General features: G+C 51.6%; 1 protein-coding gene across 1 annotated transcript in view; it reads left to right on the top strand.

The window, feature by feature from the left end:
* Positions 1 to 924: 924 nt before the first annotated feature.
* LOC121274449 overlaps positions 925 to 20047 on the top strand; it is a 43337-nt gene continuing 24214 nt past the window's right edge. Inside the window, exons 1-2 of the mRNA XM_041181785.1 lie at positions 925 to 1443; positions 11659 to 11768. Of these exons, the coding sequence (XP_041037719.1) occupies positions 1230 to 1443; positions 11659 to 11768 (324 nt within the window). The 5' untranslated portion in view covers positions 925 to 1229. The remainder of the gene's footprint in view (positions 1444 to 11658; positions 11769 to 20047) is intronic.

The following is a 20047-nucleotide window of genomic DNA, read 5'->3' as shown; positions in this document are numbered from 1 at the left end:
CCCCCTCCCTCTCTCCCACTCCCTCCTCTTTCTCTCCCTCCCTCCCCCCACCCCTCCCCTCCAACCCTCCCCACCTCCCCCCTCCCCTCCTCTCTCCCTCCCCTCTCCCCCTCCCCCTCCTCTCTCCCTCCCCTCTCCCCCTCACCCTCCTCTCTCCCTCCCCTCTCCCCCTCACCCTCCCCCTCACTCCCTCCCCTCTCCCTCCCCCTCCCCCCACTCTCCCTCCCCTCTCCCTCCCGACCTCCCTCCCCCTCTCCCTCCCCCTCTCCCCCCTCCCTCCCTCCCTCTCTCCCCCCTCCCTCCCTCCCTCTCCACCCCTCCCTCTCTCCCACCCCAACTCCCTCCCCCTCTCCCCCTCCTTCCCTCTCCCTCCCCCCACCCATCCCCCTACCCCCACACCTCCTTCCCTCCCCCCTCCCTCCCCCCACCCCTCCACCCTCCACACTCCTCCCTACCCCCACCCCTCCCTCCCTCCCTCCCCTCCACCCCTCTCTCCCTTCACTCTCCCCTCGCTCCCCCTCCCCCCCTCTCCCTGGTCTCTCCCTCCCTACCCCCCTCCACTCTCCCTACCTCCTCTCTCTCCGTCACTCCCTCCCCTCCCCTCCCACCCCACCTCACCCCCTCCCACCTCCCTCCCTCCCCGTCTCTCTCTCTCTCTCTCTCCAATCAGTGATTGTGTCCAGCAGGGAGCGGGTTAAGGTTCAGCGCTTGTGGGAGAGGCGGAAGGAGGGAGAAGTGTGGAGGAAAAGGCTTTACTCCCGGACAGAGAAATCACAGCCCGAGTGTTCTCCTTGTGCAGGGAGGAGGGGAGCGGGAGACAGACAGAGGCAGAGAGAGGGTGGGAGAGAGGGAGAGACAGACAGAGAGAGGGAGAGAGAGGGTGGGAGAGAGAGAGAGGGTGGGAGGGAGGGAGAGACAGACAGAGAGAGGGAGAGAGAGGGAGGGAGAGAGAGACACAGACAGACAGACAGACAGACGGAGAGTGTGTTTATTCACACAGGGAAACATTGTGACCCATTGAGAATCACATTGGAGCGGCCGCGAGTGTCTAAGACACAACCCCCAACCCCTGGCACTGGCAGAGGCCGGAGCGGCTGGGCAGGGGCCGGAGAGACTGGGCAAGGGCCGGAGCGGCTGGGCAGGGGCCGGAGCGGCTGGGCAGGGTCCAGGTTCTCTGACCAGAGGCCAGCTCGCGGGGTCAGGGACATGGTCAGAGGGAGCAGAGCCTGATGCAGGAGCGGAGGATCCGGCGGACCCTGGGCTCGGTCTCCTGGCTCCTGGGGCTGGTTGTGTGGGCAGCAATCGGCCGCGGCTGGGCGGAGAGCTGGGCGCCGGGAGATACCCCCCCGGGGGGCAGTGACCGGGGAGATACCCCCCCGGGGGGCAGCGACCGGGGAGATACCCCCCCGGGGGGCAGCGACTTGGACGATGTCAGGAAGACAGGTAAGAATTTTATTTCTCTCTCTGGATTTAGACTCTTTGATTTAACAATGAAAACTTTATCTCCCCCCCCCTCCCCGTCACCCCCATCACCCCCCCTCCCCTCCCAGTCAAACCCGTGATGCTGCTAAAGACCAGGTAAATGGAAGGGAAGGAGGGAGGAACTCAGGAAAATGACAACCATCAGAGAAGTGGTACTGAGTAAATTGTTGGAGCTGCGGGCAACAAGGGCTTCATCCTAGAGTGTAAACATCTAGTGAGTTAGTTGATGCATTGGTTTTAATTTTCCAAAACCCCTTAGATTCAGAGGAGGTACCACAAGATTGGAAGATAGCAAATAACTCCATTATTCAAAAAGTGGGGGGCACAGAAAGCGGGAAACTATGGACCAGTTAGCCTAACACATGTCCTAGGGAATATGTTCGAAGCTATTATTAAAGAAGCTATACTAGGGCATTGGGATAAGCTCAAGGTCATCAGGCAGAGTCAACATGGTTTTGTGAAAGGGAAATCATGCTTAACCAATTTATTGGAGTTCTTTGAAGGAGTCACATGTGCTGTGGATAAAGGGGAATCAGTGGATGTGCTGTACTTAGATTTCCAGAAGGCATTTGATAAAGGGCCACATCGAAGGTTATTGTGGACTCATGGTCAATGGGGTAACGTATTGGAATGGACAGAAGATTGGCTGACTAACAAGAAGCAGGGAGTAGGCATAAATGGGTCTTTTTCAGGTTGACAGGATGTGATGGGTGGTGTGTCACAGGGATCAGGGCTCAGGTCTCAAATGTTTACATTTTATATAAATGGCTTGGATGAAGGGACTGAAGGCATGGTTGCCAAATTCGCTGCCACAAAGTTAGATAGGAAAGTAACATTCATAGCCCTTTAATTTCACACACCCTCCACACCCCTTTAGGGAGGAGGGATAGATATTAAGGTTATCACACACTCCGAGGGCAGGTACAGGATGGGGTTAGATAAAGAGTAAAGCTCCCTCTACACTGTCCCCATCATACACTCCCAGGACAGGTACAGCACGGGGTTAGATACAGAGTAAAGCTCCCTCTACACTGTCCCCATCAAACACTCCCAGGACAGGTACAGCACGGGGTTAGATACAGAGTAAATCTCCCTCTACACTGTCCCCAGCAAACACTCCCAGGACAGGTACAGCACGGGGTAAGATACAGAGTAAAGCGCCCTCTACACTGTCCTCATCAAACACTCCCAGGACAGGTACAGCACGGGGTTAGATACAGAGTAAAGCTCCCTCTACACTGTCCCCATCAAACACTCCCAGGACAGGTACAACACGGGGTTAGATACAGAGTAAAGCTCCCTCTAAACTGGCCCCATCAAACAATCCCAGGACAGGTACAGCACGGGGTTAGATACAGAGTAAAGCCCCCTCTACACTGTCCCCATCAAACAATCCCAGGACAGATAATGCACGGGGTTACAAAGAGAGGAAAGCTCTCTCTACACTGTCTCCATCAAACACTCCCAGGACAGATACAGCACGGGGTTAGATACAGAGTAAATCTCCCTCTACACTGTCCCCATCAAACACTCCCAGGACAGGTACAGCACGGGGTTAGATACAGAGTAAAGCTCCCTCTACACTGTCCCCATCAAACACTCCCAGGACAGGTACAGCACGGGGTTAGATACAGAGTAAAGCTCCCTCTACACTGTCCCCATCAAACACTCCCAGGACAGGTACAGCACGGGGTTAGATACAGAGTAAATCTCCCTCTACACTGTCCCCATCAAACACTCCCAGGATAGGTACAGCACGGGGTTAGATACAGAGTAAAGCTCCCTCTACACTGTCCCCATCAAACACTCCCAGGACACGTACAGCACGGGGTTAGATACAGAGTAAATGTCCCTCTACACTGTCCCCATCAAACACTCCCAGGACAGGTACAGCACGGGGTTAGATACAGAATAAAGCTCCCTCTACACTGTCCCCATCAAACACTCCCAGGACAGGTACAGCACGGGGTTAGATACAGAGTAAATCTCCCTCTACACTGTCCCCATCAAACACTCCCAGGACAGGTACAGCACGGGGTTAGATACAGAGTAAAGCTCCCTCTACACTGTCCCCATCAAACACTCCCAGGACAGGTACAGCACAGCGTTAGATACAGAGTAAATCTCCCTCTACACTGTCCCCATCAAACACTCCCAGGACAGGTACAGCACGGGGTTAGATACAGAGTAAAGCTCCCTCCACACTGTCCCCATCAAACACTCCCAGGACAGGTACAGCACGGGGTTAGATACAGAGTAAATCTCCCTCTACACTGTCCCCATCAAACACTCCCAGGACAGGTACAGCACAGGGTTAGATACAGAGTAAATCTCCCTCTACACTGTGCCATCAAACACTCCCAGTACAGGTACAGCACGGGGTTAGATACAGAGTAAAGCTCCCTCAACACTGTCCACATCAAACACTGTTGGACAATATGCCCAGGGCCCTAACTGTAGAGGAGAATGCTCTCTTGGTGTTGGGAAACACAGGAGCCTGTGGATAAAGTCCGGCCTGTTCTAAATTTAGTTCTTGGTATCTGGGCAGTTAGTGTCTGAGTCAGAATTGTGAGAGTGATGGAGCTGTGACTGAGGATGTGAATTGGGGAGGGTGCCTCCAGGACTCTCCTTGGTGCTGACACTCGCTGTGGTGAAGTGCCTCTTACACACGCAGCTCTCCCCGATCCCAGCGCTGAGCTCCCTCAGGACTGATGTCCCACCCTGTGGGGACCGGGTGGGCAGGCTCTGTCGCTGTGTCGGTGGGAGGCAGTCGAAGGAAATGGCACTCACTGGCCCCTCGCTTCTATTCACACCAAGCACTCCCTGGTCAATCTGGAGGAAAGTTGCATTTCTGTAGCGCCCTTTATGCCCTCAGAGTGACTGAAATTGCGTCACAGCTGACAGAACAGTGCCTTTTTGTGGTGTGCTCATGTCAGACACGCAGCAAGCAATTTGTGCACAGCAAGCTGCCACGATGTGATAATGACCCTGGTCATCTGCTCTTTTATTGAAGTTAGTTGAGGGATACTGGGCAGGACACTGGGCAGAACGCCCACCTTCATTCTTCCAACAGCGGCCGTGGGATCATTGATATCCACTAAGGCAGACGGGGCCTCAGTTTAATGTCTCATCTTGAAAGACGCCACTCCGACAATGTGGCACTCCCTCAGTACTGACCCTCCGACAGTGCGGCGCTCCCTCAGTACTGATCCTCTAACAGTGCGGCACTCCCTCAGTACTGACCGTCCGACAGTGCGGCGCTCCTTCAGTACTGACCCTCCGACAGTGCGGCGCTCCCTCAGTACTGACCCTCCGACAGTGCGGCGCTCCCTCAGTACTGACCCTCCGACAGTGCGGCTCTCCCTCAGTCCTGACCCTCTGACAGTGCAGCACTCCCTCAGTCCTGACCCTCCAACAGTGCGGCACTCCCTCAGTACTGACCCTCCGACAGTGCGGCACTCCCTCAGTACTGACCCTCCGACAGTGCGGCACTCCCTCAGTACTGACCCTCCGACAGTGCGGCACTCCCTCAGTACTGACCCTCCGACAGTGCAGCACTCCCTCAGTACTGACCCTCCGACAGTGCAGCACTCCCTCAGTACTGACCCTCTGACAGTGCTGCACTCCCTCTGTACCGGCACTGGGCGAGTTGGCTTAGGATCATGGGCTGAAGACTTTGGAGTGACGGTCTCAAACTCTCCGGCTCCTGTCTCTGAGGCAAGAGGGAGAGAGAGAGACTCAGTGAGGCAGGTGGTGAAGGGTTACAGCCGATGGTGCATACTGTATCCTTAACTGGTGGAGATGACTGGGGGGGGTGGGGGGGAGGAGACGGGAAGCTACTTGCCTGGGATAATGCGGGTGGAGATCGGTGATGACTCGGAGATTTATTTTCAGTTACTGCACTAACAAGGCTTCCTGATATGATGTCATAGTAAAAGGGGAATGCATTCACCCAGCGGCTGTATCTTGGCAGAGAGGCAGGAACACACCCTGGACCATCAGTGCATGTCCGGTTTCTACAGGGAAGCTCATCACTCCCTTCCTCCCCAGCTCTGGAGGAGATCATGCTCGTTCCAATCTGTCCCACGCCCTGTCACCTCCTGAAACCACAGGACCCGCTCGTCTGACCTATCTCAGCTCCAATCTCCGCGTCCCCCTCTCCCTCCATCCTCGGCCCTCTCTAGTGAGGGCGCCACACCTTCCTCGCCAAACTGAAGGACCTGCATTGCTCTGGTGCCTCTCGCCAGCTCGGGACATCCTGAAGCGTCTCTCAGCCAATGGGGGAACGTTTTCGGAGTCTCAGTCACTGCTGTCCCCTGGGAAATGTGGCAGCCATTTTGTGCACAGCAAGCTCCCACACACCGCAATGTCATAATGACCCTGATCACCTGTTTGTTAGTGATGCTGGCTGAGGGATGAATATTGGTCTAAGGGCACCAAGGAGAAGTCCCCCAGCCACACGGCCCTAACCCTCTCCCCTCTCCTCCTGCCCCTCCACCACCAACCCCCCCCCACCCCCGACCCCCCTGTGGTCGACTCTTAACTGCCCCCCTGAAATGGCCGAGCGAGACCCTCAGCTCAAGGGGCAATTAGGGATGGGCAACAAATATTGGCCTGACCAGCGACACCCACATCTCCGTGAATGAACTTAACTCCCAACCCTAAATCTTACTCCCCATACCCAATCTTGGCATCAACTCACTGCTGCCCCCCTGATTTTTTTTGGGGGGGGGCTTCTCTTCTTCCCAATTTGCCCTCCTGTCACCATCTCCTTCCTTCAAACAAGAACAGCCTTGTCCTCTCTAACCTCCCTTTCCTCTCCGAAGCCTTTGAGTGTGTTGCGTGGGTGGCGGGACTTTTTGGCCATTTTGAGGCCCCACTCCAGGGGCTCGGGCCTACATGTCCAGGCTGACACTACTCCCACGGCCAGTACTGAGGGAGTGCCGCACTATCAGAGGGCCTACCTGGTGGGAAAAGAGCTGAGGGGAAGGGGTAGGGATAGGGAGTGGAGGAGGTTCCCTCAGCTGTCTTGGGCTAATATCTATCCCAGATCCAGCAAGACTTAAATAATAAGATTTCTCAGTCACCAAAATGGCTGCTGAATGTGTTTACCTCAGAGTCTATCCCATGATAACCTGGAGTATTGTAGGGATGAGCTTCCGCCCTCATATTGGCGCCATCGCTAAGACCACCTATTCCCACCCCCGTAACATCGTCCGACTCCACCCCCTGTCTCAGCTCATCCGCTGCTGAAACCCTCACCCACACTCTCATCCCCTCCAGACTCGACTATTCCAACCCTCTCCCGGCTGCTCTCCCACATTCTAGCCTCCGGAATCTTCACCTCATCCGCGTGTCCGAACTCACACCCAGTCCCCGTTCACCCATCACCCCCTGTGCTCGCTGACCCACACTGGCTCCCGGTCCGGCAACACCTCCATTTTCAAATTCTCACCCTCGTTTTCAAATCCCTCCTCACCCCCTCCCTATCTCTGTAACCTCCTCCAGCCCCTACACCCCTCCCTATCTCTGTAACCTCCTCCAGACACTACACCCCCTCCCTATCTCTGTAACCTCTTCCAGCCCCTACACCCCTCCCTATCTCTGTAACCTCCTCCAGCCCCTGCACCCCTCCCTATCTCTGTAACCTCCTCCAGCCCCTACACCCCTCCCTTATCTCTGTAACCTCCTCCAGCCCCTACACCCCTCCCTATCTCTGTAACCTCCTCCAGCCCCTACACCCCTCCCTATCTCTGTAACCTCCTGCAGCCCTCCACCCCTCCCTATCTCTGTAACCTCCTGCAGCCCTACACCCCTCCCTATCTCTGTAACCTCCTGCAGCCCTACACCCCTCCCTATCTCTGTAACCTCCTCCAGCCCCTACACCCCTCCCTATCTCTGTAACCTCCTCCAGCCCCTACACCCCTCCCTATCTCTATAACCTCCTCCAGCCCCTACACCCCTTCCTATCTCATTAACCTCCTCCAGCTGCTACACCACTCCCTATCTCTGTAACCTCCTGCAGCCCCTACACCCCTCCCTATCTCTGTAACCTCCTCCAGACCCTACACTCCTCCCTATCTCTGTTACCTCCTCCATCCCCTACACCCCTCCCTATCTCTGTAACCTTCCCCAGTCCCGACAACCATAGAAAAGTTACAGCGTAGCAAGGGGCCATTCAGCCCATCATGTCTGCACTGGCCAAAAAGAGAACAAAGAAACTAGTCGCTCATTTTAATCCCACTTCCCAGCCCCTGGTCTGTAGCCCTGCAGGTTCCAGCACTTCAGAAGCAGATCCAGATCCCTTCTAAATGAGGGTTTCAGCCTCAACCACCGATTCAGACAGTGAATTCCAAACACCCACCACCCTCTGGCTGAAATAGTTTTCCCTCATGTCCCCTCTAATCCCTCCACCGATCCCCTTAAATCCATGTCCCCTGGTAACTGACCCCTCCGCTCAGGTAAATAAAGTGGTCAAGAAAGCATATGGGACTGCTTTCCTTTACTGGACGAGGGATTGAATATAAAAGCAGGGATGTAATGCTGGAACTGTATAAAAGGCTGGTTAGGCCACATCTGGAATTTTGTGTCCAGTTCTGGTCACCACATTACAGGAAGGTCATAATTGCCTTGGTGAGGGTACAGAAGGGATTTACAAGAATGCTGCCAGGGCTTGAAAATTGCAGCTATGAGGGGAGATTGGATAGGCTGGGGTTGTTTTCATAGAACAGAGGAGGCTGTGGGGTGAGCTAACAGAGGTGCATGAACACACAAGTTCCCATGAGTATCTCTGACAGACCTGGCCCTTTCCTTCTGCTCTTCATATCCTGGTAAAACAGCTTTGACTTTTCTACGAATTTTCTTGCTAATACCATTTGGTATCACCACTGTACTGTCCATTCTCCTCGAGGCTGGCTACAATATTAAGCTTTTTGTGATTCTCATAAACTTTCTTTCCCTGCTTTATCTTGCCCTGTGTGTTTCTGGAAAACCAAAGGGTTCGAGATTTGGCAGCCCCACCCTTTTTCTTTGTGGGGGCATGTTTACACTGTGCCTGTACAATCTCGCTTTGGAATGTCTCCCGCTGATCTGACACAGTTTTCTAATCGCTGTACCCAGTCCATTCCCACCAGCTCCCCTCTCAGCTTTGTAACATTCGCCTTCCCCCCAATTTCGATCTTTTACTCCTGCTCTGTCTTTGTTCTTTTCCATAATGATGCTAAATCTAACCGTATTATGGTCACTATGTCCAAAATGGACCCCCACAGCTACTTCATCCACTTGCCCAGCTTCCTTTGCTAAGACTAAATCTAGAATTGCGCCTCCCCTCGATGGGCTTGTGATGTGTTGGCTGAAAAAGTTCCCTTGGGTACAGTTCAGGAATTTTGTGCCCCTCGCACTGTTTCCATCTCAGTTGATATTCAGGTAGCTGAAGTCCCCAACGATTCCTGCCCTATTGTTTTTCCACTCAGATATCTGCCTCCATACCTGCTCTTCTAGCTCCCTTCCACTATTTGGGGGGTCGAGAGTACACCCCGAGCAGTGTGGCTGCCCCTTTTTTATTTCTGAGCTCAGCCCCTATGGCCTCATTTGATGCTACATTTAGTATCTCAATTCTCCTCACAGCTGTAATTGATTCTTTAACCAATAATGCGACACCCCCACCATTTTTTACCCATCGCTCCACCATTGGCGGCCGTGCCTTCAGCTACTTGGGGCCCTGAGCTCTGGAATTCCCTCCCTGAACCTCTCCACCTCTCTTTCTCTCTCCCCCCACTCCCTATCTCTCTCTCTCTCTCTCTGTGTGCCACCCTCTCTCCCTCTCTCTCTCTCTCCCCCTCTCTTTCTCTCCCTTTCTATCTCTCTGTGCCTCCCTCTCCCTCTCCCTCTCTCTCTCTGTGCCTCCCTCTCTCTGTCTCGCTCTCTGTGCCTCCCCCCCCCTCTCTCTCTCTCTCTCTGTGCCTCTCTCTCTCTCTGTGCCTCCCCCTCTCTCTCTCTCTGTGCCTCCCCCTCTCTCTCTCTCTGTGCCTCCCCCTCTCTCTCTCTCTGTGCCTCTCTCTCTCTCTCTCTCTGTGCCTCCCCCTCTCTCTCTCTCTGTGCCTCCCCCTCTCTCTCTCTCTGTGCCTCCCCCTCTCTCTCTCTCTGTGCCTCCCCCTCTCTCTCTCTCTGTGCCTCTCCCTCTCTCTCTCTCTGTGCCTCCCTCTCACTCTCTCTCTGTGCCTCCCCCTCTCTCTCTCTCTCTCTGTGCCTCCCCCTCTCTCTCTCTCTCTCTCTCTGTGCCTCTCTCTCTCTCTGTGCCTCCCCCTCTCTCTCTCTCTCTGTGCCTCTCCCTCTCTCTCTCTGTGCCTCCCTCTCTCTCTCGCTCTCTGTGCCTCCCTCTCTCTCTCTCTCTGTGCCTCCCCCTCTCTCTCTCTCTCTGTGCCTCCCTCTCTCTCTCTCTCTCTGCCTCCCTCTCTCTCTCTCTCTCTCTCTCTGCCTCCCTCTCTCTCTCTCTGTGCCTCTCTGTCTGTGCCTCCCTCTCTCTCTCTCTGTGCCTCCCTCTCTCTCTCTGTGCCTCCCTCTCTCTCTCTGTGCCTCCCTCTCTCTCTCTGTGCCTCCCTCTCTCTCTCTGTGCCTCCCTCTCTCTCTCTGTGCCTCCCTCTCTCTCTCTGTGCCTCCCTCTCTCTCTCTGTGCCTCCCTCTCTCTCTCTGTGCCTCCCTCTCTCTCTCTGTGCCTCCCTCTCTCTCTCTGTGCCTCCCTCTCTCTCTGTGCCTCCCTCTCTCTCTCTGTGCCTCCCTCTCTCTCTCTGTGCCTCCCTCTCTCTCTCTGTGCCTCCCTCTCTCTCTCTGTGCCTCTCTCTCTCTCTCTGTGCCTCTCTCTCTCTCTCTGTGCCTCCCTCTCTCTCTCTGTGCCTCCCTCTCTCTCTCTGTGCCTCCCTCTCTCTCTCTGTGCCTCCCTCTCTCTCTCTGTGCCTCCCTCTCTCTCTCTGTGCCTCCCTCTCTCTCTCTGTGCCTCCCTCTCTCTCTCTGTGCCTCCCTCTCTCTCTCTGTGCCTCCCTCTCTCTCTCTGTGCCTCCCTCTCTCTCTCTGTGCCTCCCTCTCTCTCTCTGTGCCTCCCTCTCTCTCTCTGTGCCTCCCTCTCTCTCTCTGTGCCTCCCTCTCTCTCTCTGTGCCTCCCTCTCTCTCTCTGTGCCTCCCTCTCTCTCTCTGTGCCTCCCTCTCTCTCTCTGTGCCTCCCTCTCTCTCTCTGTGCCTCCCTCTCTCTCTCTGTGCCTCCCTCTCTCTCTCTCTGTGCCTCCCTCTCTCTCTCTGTGCCTCCCTCTCTCTCTCTGTGCCTCCCTCTCTCTCTCTGTGCCTCCCTCTCTCTCTCTGTGCCTCCCTCTCTCTCTCTGTGCCTCCCTCTCTCTCTCTCTGTGCCTCCCTCTCTCTCTCTCTGTGCCTCCCTCTCTCTCTCTGTGCCTCCCTCTCTCTCTCTGTGCCTCCCTCTCTCTCTCTGTGCCTCCCTCTCTCTCTCTGTGCCTCCCTCTCTCTCTCTGTGCCTCCCTCTCTCTCTCTGTGCCTCCCTCTCTCTCTCTGTGCCTCCCTCTCTCTCTCTGTGCCTCCCTCTCTCTCTCTGTGCCTCCCTCTCTCTCTCTGTGCCTCCCTCTCTCTCTCTGTGCCTCCCTCTCTCTCTCTGTGCCTCCCTCTCTCTCTCTGTGCCTCCCTCTCTCTCTCTGTGCCTCCCTCTCTCTCTCTGTGCCTCCCTCTCTCTCTCTGTGCCTCCCTCTCTCTCTCTGTGCCTCCCTCTCTCTCTCTGTGCCTCCCTCTCTCTCTCTGTGCCTCTCTCTCTCTCTCTGTGCCTCTCTCTCTGTGCCTCTCTCTCTCTCTCTCTGTGCCTCCCTCTCTCTCTTGCTCTCTGTGCCTCCCTCTTTCTCTCTCTCTCTCTGTGCCCCTCTCTCTCTCTCTCTCTCTCTGTGCCTCCCTCTCTCTCTCTCTGTCCCTCCCTCTCTCTCTCTTTTTTTCTCTCTCTCTGTCTCCATGTCTAGAGTCTAAAAGACTCTATAAATGCACATTGTTGTTGAAGTAAGAGCAGGTTTGATGAGGGGTGACTGTAACTTTCTCTGCTGGAAGTGATGCCCATGTTAGTGCTGCTTCCTGGAACCTTCTTCCAGCTGAGCTCTGGATTCACATCGGCCTGTGTCTTGCTCTTTCCTCTAGCGCTGTACGAAAGCCAAACAGCTCAGCGACGGAGACTGAGTCCGTATGAGGAAACTGTTCCCTACATCACAGTCAGAGGCAAGAAGCACAGGCTGGACCGCGTGTTCCAGGTATGTATAAGACGATGATCCCTTCGAGGAGTAACGATGCATGGTGAGAAGAAAGATGGTAGGACAGCTTCCTGCATTTTCAAAGCGCCTGTCATGACCTCAGCACATCCAGAGGCACTATACAGCCAATAGAGGGTTTTTGTCACTGTTGTATGGAACATGTCACCTGAGATACACACAGCAAGATCCCAAAAAGTGCCAAGAGATAATGACACAAATAAATTTAGTGATGCTGGACCAGGTAAAACTTTACAAAATCTGGAATCTAATCGAGGGGTTTGGTGTGGTTTATATATAGAATAACAGATACCCGGGAGTGAGTTACAGACTGGAATCTAATCGAGGGGTTCAGGTTGTTTATATATAAAATAACAGATACCCGGGAGTGAGTTACAGACTGGAATCTAATCGAGGGGTTCGGGGTGTTTATATATAGAATAACAGATACCCGGGAGTGAGTTACAGACTGGAATCTAATCGAGGGTTTCGGGTGGTTTATATTTAGAATAACAGATACCCGGGAGTGAGTTACAGACTGGAATCTAATCGAGGGGTTCGGGTGGTTTATATATAGAATAACAGATACCCGGGAGTGGGTTACAGACTGGAATCTAATCGAGGGGTTTGGGTGGTTTATATATAGAATAACAGATACCCGGGAGTGAGTTACAGACTGGAATCTAATTGAGGGGTTCGGGCGGTTTATATATTGAATAACAGATACCCGGGAGTGAGTTACAGACTGGAATCTAATCGAGGGGTTCGGGGTGTGTTTATATATAGAATAACAGATACCCAGGAGTGCGTTACACACTGGAATCTAATCGAGGGGTTTGGGGTGGTTTATATATAGAAAAACAGATACCCGGGGGTGAATTGCAGACTGGAATCTGATCGAGGGGTTTGAGGTATTTATATATAAAATAACAGATACCTGGGAGTGAGTTACAGACTGGAATCTAATCGAGGGAAGAGGGGTGGTTTATATATAGAATAACAGATACCCGGGAGTGAGTTACAGACTGGAATGTAATCGAGGGGTTCGGGTGGTTTTATATATAGAATAACAAATACCCGGGAGTGAGTTACAGACTGGAGTCTAATTGAGGGGTTTTGGGGTGGTTTATATATAGAATAACAGATACCCGGGAGTGAGTTACAGACTGGAATGTAATCGAGGGGTTCGGGCAGTTTATATATAGAATAACAGATACCCAAGAGTGCGTTACACACTGGAATCTAATTGAGGGGTTCGGGGTGGTTTACACATAGCATAACAGATACCCAGGATTGAGTTACAGACTGGAATGTAACCAAGGGATTTAGGGTGTTTATATATAGAATAACAGATACCCGGGAGTGAGATACAGACTGGAATCTAATCATGTGGTTTGGGGGTTTTATATATAGAGTAGCACATACCCGGGAGTGAGTGACAGAGTGGAATCTAATCGAGGGGTTTGCGGTGGTTTATATGTAGAACAACATTTACCCGGGAGTGAGGTACAGACTAGAATCTAATCGTGGGGTTCAGGGAGTTTATACATAGAGTAACAGATACCCGGGAGTGAGTTACAGACTGGAATCTGATCGAGGTGTTCGGGGTGGTTTATATATAGAATAACAGGTACCCGGGAGTGAGTTACAGACTGGAATCTGATCGAGGTGTTCGGGGTGGTTTATATGTCGAATAACAGATACCCCGGGAGTGAGTTACAGACTGGAATATGAGGGGTTCGGGGTGGTTTATATATAAAATAACAGATACCCGGGAGTGAGAAACAGACTGGAATCTGATCGAGGTGTTCGGGGTGATTTATATATAGAATAACAGATACCCGAGAGTGAGTTACAGACTGGAATCTAATCGCGGGGTTGGTAGTGGAGAAGTGGAAGGCAGCTCCAAGACAGCCTGGCTGTGAGGGGGGTGTGCGGGGGTGCAGAGACCGGGACTCCCACTCGATCTCTCCCGGCCAGTCGAATGATCCCAATCCCAAGGGATGTTTCTCCACCAATCACTGAAGCCAAGGCACTGCTGCGATTACACAGGGTTTTGGAGAGACCCCCCCAAAGTCTGTCCACCAGCACAACTCAGGAGTGTGATGGATACTCCCCACTTGCCTGGATGAGTGCAGCTCCCACAACACTCAAGAAGTTCGACACCATCCAGGACAAAGCAGCCCCGCTTGATCGGCACCCCATTCACAAACATTCACTCCCTCTACCACCGACGCACAGTAGCAGCAGTGTGTGTACCATCTACAAGATGCACTGCAGCAACTCACCAAGGCTCCTTAGACAGCACCTTCCAAACCCACGACCACTATCATCTAGAAGGACAAGGGCAGCAGACACATGGGGAACATCACCACCTAGAAGTTCCCCTCCGAGCCACTCACCATCCTGACTTAGAAATATATCGGCCGTTCCTTCACTGTCGCTGGGTCCAAATCCTGGAACTCCCTCCTTAAAAAGTATTTTGGTGTCGCTCTGATCGATCATGAGTCACTGAAATCTAGCAATGCAGGTGCAGCAAGAATTAGGATGGCGAATGATACATGGGCTTCTTTGAAAGAGTGTTTGAGTACAGGATGTATTTTTGCAGTGGTATAGAGCCTTGCTGAGACTGTACCTGGAGTAGTGTGGGCACTTTTGCTCTTCTTACCTAAGGAAGGGTGTACTTGCCATAGAGGGAGTGCAACAGAAGTTCACCGGATTAATCCCCAGGATGGTGGGATTGTCTCACGAGGAGAGTGAGGAGACTGGGCCTGTATTCTCTAGGGTTTAGAAGAATGAGAGGAGATCTCATTGAAACTTACAGTATTCTTACAGGACGTGATAGGGGAGATGCAGGAAGGGTGCTCCCCCCTGGCTGGGGTGTCTAGAACCAGGGGACACAGTCTCAGGATAAGAGGCCGTCCATTTAGGACTGAGATGGGGAGGAATCTCTTCACTCAGAAGGTGGTGAATGTTTGGAATTCTCTACCCCAGAGGGCGGTGGAGGCTCAGTCACTGAGTATGTTCAAGACAGAGATTGATCAACTTCTGCAGACTCTGCAGCCATTCTCCATTTAAGTAATTCTCTGCTTTTTTGTTCTTCCTGCCAAAGTGAACATTTTCTCACATTAAACTCCATTTGCCAGCTCTTTGCCCACTCACTCAACCCACCTATATCCATCTGCAACCTCCTCATGTCCTCTTCACAACATACTTTCCTACCTATCTGTGTGTCATCTGCAAATTTAGCTACCATGTCTTCACTCTCCTCACCTTAGTCATTGGTATAAATTGTAAAAGGCTGAGGCCTCAGTACAGATCCCTGCGGGACTCCACTCATCACATCCTGCCAATTAGAAAATGACCCATTTATGCATACTCTCTGCTTTCTGTCAGCCAGCCAATCTTCTACCCATGCTAATATGTTACCCCCTACACCACGAGCTTTAATTTTCCACAATAACCTTTGAACTGGCAGCTTAACAAATGCCTTCTGGAAATCCAAGTACAGCACATCTACAGGTTCCCCTTTATCCACTGCGCATGTTACTCCTTCAAAAAAAACTCCAGTAAATTGGTTAAACATGATTCCCTTTCACAAAACCATGTTGACTCATCCCAATCACCTTGAGTTTTTTGAAGTTCCCAGCTATAGCCTCCTTAATGATCGATTCTAATAACTTCCCCATGACAGACGACAAGCTAACTGGCCGATAGTTTCCTGTTTTCTGCCTCCCTCTCTTCTTGAATAGAGGGGTTATATTTGCTACTTTCCAATCTGATTGAACCCTCCCAGAATCTAATGAATTTTGGAAAATTAACACCAGTGCACCGACTACCTCATTAGTCACCTCTTTTAAGACCCTAGGGTGTAGTCCATCGGGACCCAGAGACTTGTCAACCTCAGCTCCATCAATTTGCTCAGTTCTGTTTCCCTAGTGATTTCAATTTCACCAAGTTCCCCTCTCCTGTTCACCACCTGATTTGCAGCTTTTACTGGGATATTTTCTGTATCCTCTATAGTGAATGCAGAAGCAAAATATTTATTCATTTCTGTCGCCATTTCCTTATTAACTCCCCACTGTCACTCTCTAGATGACCAACACTCACTTTACTCTTTTCCTGTTTGGAGAAACTCTTGCTATCCGTTTTTACGTTTCTAGCTAGCTTCATCTCATTTCTTTCTCCTGATTAACCTTTTAGTCATTCTCTGCCGTTCTTTATACCCTGTCCAATCATGAATGAATTCAAGAGAATAGCACGAGGTGGGTTGTGAATGAAAAGATCTGATATAACCATCGCAGACACTGGGGAGGGGATGAGTTGAAGTGTGATGACTGAGACTAATATTACCATTGGTGTTATGAAGAATCAAAAAACCTTTTTGGCAAGGAAATCAGTGTGCAGGTCTTGGCAGTGGTCTGGCTTCTCAGCCCAGATGCTGGGCTGAATGAACTAATTCTCGAGCCTTGTCATGTTTGCTGTTTCTATTGCTCCACTCGAGCAGTTATTCATTGATGGAAACACGTGTCGGGTCAGTCAATGTCTCCCGAAACAAGCCAGTTAGGAACACAGGAGCAGGAGGAGGCCATTCAGCCCTTTGAGCCTGCTCCGCCATTCAGTGAGATCATGGCTGATCCTCTACCTCCACACCACTTTCCCCCACTATCCCCGTATCCCTCGATGTATCTGGCAAAGAGCAGTGGGAAACCAGGGGATTGGGAAGCCTACAAAGACCAACAGAGGACAACTAAATAAGAAATAAGGAGGGAGAAGATTAAATATGAGGGTAAACTCGCCAGTAATATAAAAGAAGATTGCAAGAGTATTTTTTAGATGTATAAAGGGTAAGAGAGAGGCAAAAGTGGACATTGGGCCACTGGAAAATGATGCTGGAGAAGTAGTAGTGGGGAACAAAGAAATGGCGCAGGAACTGAATAGGTACTTTGCATCAGTCTTCACAGTGGAAGACACGAGTGACATCCCCAAAGTCCAAGAGAGTTGGGGGGCAGAGGTGAGTATGGTGGCCATTACCAAGGAGAAGGTGCTAGGAAAACTGAAAGGTCTGAAGGTGGATAAATCACCTGGACCAGATGGATTACATCCCAGAGTTCTGAAGGAGATAGCTGAAGAGATAGTGGAGGCATTAGTGGCGATCTTTCAGGAATCACTGGAGTCAGGGAGGGTCCCAGAGGACTGGAAAATCGCTAATGTAACCCCCCTGTTTAAGAAGGGAGTGAGGCAAAAGATGGGAAATTACAGGCTGATTAGCCTGACCTTGGTCGCTGGTAAGATTTTAGAGTCCATTATTAAGGATGAGATTTCAGAATACTTGGAAGTGCGTGGTGAAAAAGGGCAAAGTCAGCATGGTTTCATCAAGGGGAGGTCATGCCTGACAAATCTGTTAGAATTCTTTGAGGAGGTAACCAGTAGGTTAGACAAAGGAGAGCCAATGGATGTTATCTACTTGGACTTCCAGAAGGCCTTTGACAAGGTGCTGCACAGGAAGCTGCTCAGTAAGATAAGAGCCCATGGTGTTAGAGGCAAGGTACTAGCATGGATAGAAGATTGGCTGTCTGGCAGGAGGCAGAGAGTGGGGATAAGGGGGTCCTTCTCAGGATGGCGGCCGGTGATGAGTGGAGTTCCGCAGGGGTCAGTGTTGGGACCACAACTTTTCACTTTATACATTAATGATCTAGATGAAGGAACTGAGGGCATCCTGGCTAAGTTTGCAGATGCTACAAAGATAGGTGGAGGGACAGGTAGTATTGAGGAGATGGGGAGGCTGCAGAAGGATTTGGACAGGTTAGGAGAATGGGCAAAGAAGTGGCAAATGGAATACAACATGGGGAAGTGTGAGGTCATGCACTTTGGTAAGAAGAATAGAGGCATTGACTATTTTCTAAATGGGGAGAGAATTCAGAAATCTGGAGTGCAAAGGGACTTGGGATTCTCTTAAGGTTAACTTGCAGGTTGAGTTGGTAGTTAGGGAGGCAAATGCAATGTTGACATTTATTTCGAGAGGACTAGAATATAAAAGCAGGGATGTGCTGCTGAAGCTTTATAAGGCTCTGGTCAGACCACATTTAGAATATTCTGAGCAATTTTGGGCCCCGTATCTCAGGAAGGATGTGCTGGCCCTGGAGAGGGTCCAGAGGAGGTTCACGGGAATGATCCCAGGAATGAAAGACTTAACATATGAGGAATGTTTGAGGACTCTGGGTCTATACTCGATGGAGTTTAGAAGGATGAGGGGGAATCTGATTGAAACTTACAGAATACTGAAAGGCCTGGATAGAGTGGACATGGGGAAGATGTTTCCATTAGTAGGAGAGACTAGGACCCGAGGGCACAGCCTCAGAGTAAAGGGAAGACCTTTTAGAACAGAGATGAGGAGAAACTTCTTTAGCCAGAGAGTGGTGAATCTATTGAATTCATTGCCACAGAAGGCTGTGGAGGCCAGGTCATTGAGTGTATTTAAGACCGAGATAGATAGGTTCTTGATTGGTAAGGGGATCAAAGGTTACGGGGAGAAGGCGGGAGAATGGGGTTGAGAAACTTATCAGCCATGATTGAATGGCGGACCAGACTCGATGGGCCGAATAGCCTAATTTCTGCTCCTATGTCTTATGGTCTTATGTTTTTAAGATGTAGAAATCCCTCAATCTCTGTCTTGAACGTGCTCACTGACTGAGCCTCCACCGCCCTCTGGGGTAGAGAATTCCAAAGATTCACCACCCTCCGAGTGAAGAGATTCCTCCTCATCTCAGTCCTAAATGGACGACCCCTTATCCTGAGACTCTGTCCCCTGGTTCTAGACCCCCCCAGCCAGGGGGAACATCCTTCCTGCATCTCCCCTATCGAGCCCTGTAAGAATTTTGTATGTTTCACAGTGTCAGTGTCACAGGATCTTTACAGTGCAGAAGGAGGCCATTCAGCCCATCGAGCCCGCACTGGCTCTCTGATAGATCATCCCACCTAGTCCCACTCCCTGCTTCATTCCTGTCACCCTGCACATTCCCTCTTTTCCGGTAACAATCCCATTCCCTTTTGAATACCTCGATCGAACCTGCCTCCAACTCCCTCTCAGGAAGTTTGTTCCAGACTCCAACCCCCCTCTGGGTGAAGCAATTCTTCCTCACATCACATTTACTCCTTTTGCCCACTATTTTCAATCTGTGCCCCCTAGTCCTTGATGCTCTCTCGAGTGGGAACAGTTTCCCCCTATTTACCCTGTCCACACCCCTCAGGATCTTGAACACCACGATCAAGTCTCCCCTCAGCCTCCTTCTCTCCAAGGAAAACAGTCTCAACCTCTCCAACCTATCCTCCAATGAGATCTCCTCTCATTCTTCTAAACCCTAGAGAATACAGGCCCAGTCTCCTCACTCTCTCCTCATGAGACAATCCCACCATGCTGGGGATTAATCCGGTGAACCTCTGTTGTACTCCTTCTATGGTAAGTACATCCTTAGATAAGGAGACCAAAACTGGACGCACTGCTCCAGGTACAGTCTCACCATGGCTCGATACCATTGCAGCAAGACATCTTTACCCCTGTATTCAAACCCCCATTACAGCGGCAGCTGTAACCTTCTGCTTGTGTTCCTTTAATCATTCCTGATTCTCTTTCTGTCTCTCTCTCTCTCTCCCCTCTCCCCCCTCCCCCAATCCTTCAGTCTTTCTCTCTCTCCCCAATCCTTCAGTCTCTCTCTCTCTCCCCCAATCCTTCAGTCTCTCTCTCTCTCTCCCCAATCCTTCAGTCTCTCTCTCTCTCCCCAATCCTTCAGTCTCTCTCTCTCTCTCTCTCTCCCCAATCCTTCAGTCTCTGTCTCTCTCTTTCCCCAATCCTTTAGTCTCTCTCTCTCTCTCTCTCCCCAATCCTTCAGTCTCTCTCTCTCCCCAATCCTTCAGTCTCTCTCTCTCTCCCCAATCCTTCAGTCTCTCTCTCTCTCCCCAATCCTTCAGTCTCTCTCTCTCTCTCCCCAATCCTTCAGTCTCTCTCTCTCTCTCCCCAATCCTTCAGTCTCTCTCTCTCTCCCCAATCCTTCAGTCTCTCTCTCTCTCTCCCCAATCCTTCAGTCTCTCTCTCTCTCTCCCCAATCCTTCAGTCTCTCTCTCTCTCTCCCCAATCCTTCAGTCTCTCTCTCTCTCCCCAATCCTTCAGTCTCTCTCTCTCTCTCCCCAATCCTTCAGTCTCTCTCTCTCTCTCCCCAATCCTTCAGTCTCTCTCTCTCTCTCCCCAATCCTTCAGTCTCTCTCTCTCTCCCCCCATACCTTCA

This window comes from Carcharodon carcharias, assembly GCF_017639515.1.
Source record: "Carcharodon carcharias isolate sCarCar2 chromosome 36 unlocalized genomic scaffold, sCarCar2.pri SUPER_36_unloc_3, whole genome shotgun sequence".
Lineage (NCBI taxonomy): Eukaryota > Metazoa > Chordata > Chondrichthyes > Lamniformes > Lamnidae > Carcharodon > Carcharodon carcharias.
The sequence above is the reverse complement of the archived record's forward strand: the minus strand, read 5'-3'. Positions and strand labels throughout refer to the sequence as shown.